The sequence below is a fragment of the Octopus bimaculoides genome, chromosome 24 (assembly GCF_046866305.1).
Source record: "Octopus bimaculoides isolate indiv1 chromosome 24, ASM4686630v1, whole genome shotgun sequence".
NCBI lineage: Eukaryota > Metazoa > Mollusca > Cephalopoda > Octopoda > Octopodidae > Octopus > Octopus bimaculoides.
This window is the reverse complement of record NC_142951.1, coordinates 6,451,448-6,456,447: the sequence shown is the minus strand read 5'-3', so window position 1 is coordinate 6,456,447 and position 5,000 is coordinate 6,451,448. Positions and strand designations below refer to the sequence as shown.

General features: G+C 36.9%; 1 protein-coding gene across 3 annotated transcripts in view; it reads right to left on the bottom strand.

Annotated features, from left to right (window-relative positions):
* LOC106868776 (metabotropic glutamate receptor) overlaps window positions 1-5,000 on the bottom strand; it is an 18,124-nt gene that overhangs the window by 4,583 nt on the left and 8,541 nt on the right. For all 3 annotated transcript variants that reach the window (XM_089341535.1, XM_089341534.1, XM_089341536.1), the window contains exons 2-3: window positions 3,356-4,690; window positions 1,926-2,637 (exon numbers count right to left, since the gene is read on the bottom strand). In XM_089341535.1, the coding sequence (XP_089197661.1) occupies window positions 1,926-2,637; window positions 3,356-4,690 (2,047 nt within the window). The remainder of the gene's footprint in view (window positions 1-1,925; window positions 2,638-3,355; window positions 4,691-5,000) is intronic.

The window sequence follows — 5,000 nt, the reverse complement described above, 5'->3', positions numbered from 1 at the left end:
TAATAATAATAATAATAATAATAAATAATAATAATAATAATAATAATAATAATAATAATAATAATAATAATAATAATAATAATAAATAATAATAATAATAATAATAATAATAATAATAATAATAAATAATAATAATAATAATAATAATAATAATAATAAAAAAAAAAATAATGATAATAATAATAATAATAATAATAAACCACCCCAGTACTTGAAAATGATCGCATTGCACTCCTCTGGAACTTCACCATTCAAACTGACAGAAAAATAGACGCAAATAGGCCAGACATCATACTGAAAGACTTCAGACAAAAATCATGCCTCCTCATTGATATGACTGTCCCAATCGATATAAATGTATCTGTCAAGACCTACCAAAAACTGAGCAAATATAAAGATCTTGAAATAGAAATTAGCAAAATGTGGAATCTGAAGACGAAAACAATACCTATTGTCATAGGTGCCCTGGGAATGATAGCGAAACGGGCTGATTACTACCTAGCTCAGATACCAGGAAACCCCAAAATGGCTGAAGTTCAAAAGATAGTGCTCATGGGAACTGCCCATATCCTACGTAAAATACTGTCTATGTGATCTCAAATTTTAAAGCAAACACATAATTTTCTTATGGTTTCTTAAACATTCACTTGAACAAAACTGTACAAATCCAAATATATGGTACCCTAGGCATAACACCTACATGAACTTCTAACTTGTTGTCTCTTGAGGTCTCTGGGTGAGACTTGGATCCAACTTGTACAAATGCAAAACAAAAGTCAAACATAAAATAATAATAATAATAATAATAATGATAATAATAATAATTCAGACAAATACATAACAAAAACACCAGGACTTACAAGTATATATAACATACAGAAAATTGCACTACTGGGTACTGCACATATTCTACGCAAAACACTTTCAATACAGTAACCATAAGAGCACCACAGCAAACCACAGCACATACCCAAAGCACACAGAGCTGCGCTCGGTAGTGAAGTGAAGGCACGCTATAAAAATAAAACTACTGAATAATAATAATAATAAGTAGTCCCTAAGTGGTTACATGGTTCCCTAGAAATAACAGCCTAATACCTATCGAGCTACATACGCCCTGCCTATCGGAACGAAGACGATTGAAAGCTTGGATCGGTTCTTAAGATAAGTTTCTTGTTACTTTATTATCCACAAGGGGCTAAACATAGAGGGAACAAACAAGGACAGACAAAGGGGATTAAGTCGATTACATCGACCCCAGTGCGCAACTGGTACTTAATTTATCGACCCCGAAAGGATGAAAGGCAAAGTCGACCTCGGCAGAATTTGAACTCAGAACGTAACGGCAGACGAAATACCGTTAAGCATTTCGCCCGGGGCGCTAACGTTTCTGCCAGCTCGCAGCCTTGTTTGGTTCTTAAGATAAGTTTATCGCATTAACATCACTGGCGTTGGATATGAAGCTGATCTCAGATGCACCGAAGCAAGCGGCTCTGTTAGAACTCTCTGTTCCCTGGAGAGCCGCATCGAGGAGGCTAACGAGCGTAAGAGGAGGAAATATGCTTAGCTAGTGGAGTTATGCTAAAGCAATGGCTGACAAGCAAGGTGCGACCCCATCGTATTGGGATACAGAGGGTTTGCAAGCCAATCCCTCTACAAATCCATGTAGTCTTCGAATTAGCTTTCTCCTTTCTGATTTTAGCTGTCCACATATTATTTTGTATCGTTATATAAAGCTGAATAAAACCCTACAACTAATTTCCCATGCCTACTGCTAAATGCACACGCCACGTGATTAAACTGAAATGCACATGCGATGGGGTTCAATTTATGCGCAGATGCCCTGGAGAATAGCTGAAAGAGATTAACCATAGTGTTAAGTTGAAATCAGTTTTAAAATTGAAAAGGGAAATATCAATACATACCCGTGACGTCTGTGATGGGTACTGCTTTTGGAGGTATCGTGATTAGCCATTGTATGTCAATAACAAGTTGTACTCCGAGTGCAAAGAAGAACATGAGTATTTGGTAGGTACCTCTTAGGTAGTTGGAAGCCACGCCTTCAGTTTGGTAAGCTTCTTCGCTCGTTTTTGAAGTTAGAATAACCATAAGTTTGACAAGCATCACAGAAAAGACGACTGCGTAGCTGAAACCGACGCCAAACCGTGTGATACCGCACGTAACGTCCGTGGGTATCGGTAGATAAGCGAAGAGCGTTAAATAGCAAATTAAAACACCGAAAAGAAGTAATTGGCCCAACCACATTGTTCTCCATTGTCGACCCAGTTTCGTGCCCAACAGTTTGTAAAGAATGTAGATTTCGAAAACTACGACTGAAAGGACACCGAGGCTGGCTAGCACGCCCAGTGGAATTATCCATTTTTGGTCTCTCACTCCGAATTCTTCTGAAGACCTCATTGCTATGGCACCCATGAATCCTGTTTGAAAATCTACTCTGGGGACGACCATGGAGGCAATTGATGACGAGGCCGGCCGTTTGGTTGTTGACGCCGTAGCAGCAGTGGCTGTTATGGGCGGAACTACGGGACTTTTCTGACCACATTCAACACACGGGTTGCTTGGGCAGTCGCTAACTGAATTCAAAATGTCTAGTTTCTTTCCGTTGGTATACTCAGCCTTGAATAAATATAATAGAATAAACAACATCATCAACAATAACAATATACATATATCTATATCTTAGTATATAAAACAGAGTTTGTTTGTGTGTATGTGTGTGTGTGTATGTGTGTGTGTGTGTGTGTGTGTGTGTGTGTGTGTGTGTGTGTGTGTGTGTGTTTCAAATGGATTCGAAAACTGAGTTGCCGATTTTGACGTATGAGGTATTAAAACATTCAGTAATCTTTCGACTACCAAATAAAGTATGCTTTTGACAAAATAACTCTTTTTAACTACAAAAATAACCTCGAAAACGAGGTCGGGTCCCACAATTTTGAGGTCTTTAGTTAAGGGAGATAACTCTGCCTGAACAATCTTTATGTCTTAGGGAGAGCATAATGGGAAAATTGATTCAACGCATTTAGGTATACGAAATCCTACCAATAATGGACAGTTGCAGGATGGATTGAAACGTTCATCATACTGAATAAAGACTAGTGCTAAATCCATCTTCCATTTCCTTCATCAATTATATCTATCTATCTATCTATCTATCTATCTATCTATCTATAACACACATATAACACACACACACACACACACACACACACATGGACATACCCAACTCGTTGCCTTTTGCGTCAGTTGCCCTACATTCAGTAAATAGAGTTATTGAGTGACTTATCGAGTGGATAGAATTATTGAGAGGGTTTTGTTGAGAAAGCTTGCTACTTACCAAACTGGAAACGTTCGTGATCTTTAATTTATATTTCACAAAGCTTGAATGCAAAAACTCTTCTGAGTCGAAGACATTTTGCGTTGCCCCATCAACATCTAGACGAACAGAGGCGATTTCTTGCTGTATTGCTTTCTTATTGCCTTTGGAAAAATGCTTGTTGGTCTTTGTCAGGTCGTGTATGGCCCACATTATTGAGCGAAGAGAGAGAAATAAGAACGGAACTGTAGGATCCAGTTTCTCTTTGGTGAAAACATCAGTGCAATTTGGTTTATTCTTCTCCTGGCAGTAAGCTTTGATCCATGGTTTATTAACTTGCCCGTTAGCAGCAATCTGCTTGTAATTATTAAGGAAGTCGGTCGATATGCTATTGATATCGCTTGCCGCAACTGTTGGAATAACGATTACTGATTTTATACTCGCGAAATTATGGTCGTGTACAGTGAGACCGATGGCAAGGAATACAAAAGAATTGAGTTGAATGCTGTTTTGGTTGGCTGCCTTTAACACAGATGATATGACATCATCGTCTGCAATAATCACAACATACAAGGTTTTTCTCCTTACTTGAAGTTGTTCAAGCACAGCGCCGTAATCTTTTGCATCTACCGAGATAGAAGCGTTATACACGCTACATATTTTACTGGCGTTAGCTTGTTTTATGAACTCTTTGCTTTTGTTTATCCAGAATTCTTCATTTTGGTAAAGGACAATTACGAAATGTATATTGTTATCTTTCAGTAAGTCTACCAGAACTTGACTGGAATTGTTATATCTGGGAGCGCCCTGCAAGAAATAAGGGTATTTGGTTGGAAGCATTGTGTTGCCAATGGGAGAGATTATCGACTTATAGGTTCGGTTTAAAGACTTGGCAAGTGCAACGGTGTCTGTCAATCGATCTGCACCAACGTAGGATAACATCGAATCTGGAGATATTTGTAGACCATGGGGCGACGTACATTTAATCTGCTCTGTCTCAAAAGATACTAGCTGCTGCATGACCAAACTACTATCAGAGCAGGAATCAAATACCAACCCGCCTGTCTTAATTTCACTTTCTTTCACTTGGTGTTTGTCCAGGTACCAGAGGAACGCTTCAGTCAGTTGGAGACCGCGTTGCAAAACTTTGCCGCACTGGCCTAATTTTTTACCAGCGTCGTGCAACGTAAACACGGAGCCGATGTAATAAAATTTATCGATAGAATGAGTTTTAAGTGCGACCATCGGTGTTTCATTGTCGCAGATTTCTATTGCTTCAACCGAATACTGTTGTTGAGGGACGGAAACCAAACATAACATCGTCAGGAATATTAAAAGACGAGTCGGATTCCACATCTGCAAGAAATTGAAGAAAATTTGTAAATTTCGTGTGATATATAGGATATATATATATATATATATATATATATATATATATACATACATATATATATATATATATATATATATATATATATATATATATATATATATATATATATATATATATATATATATATGTATATATATATATATATATATATATATATATATATATATATATATATATATATATATACACATATACATATATATCCATATATACATACATATATATATCCATATATACATACATATATATATACACACACATATATACATATAA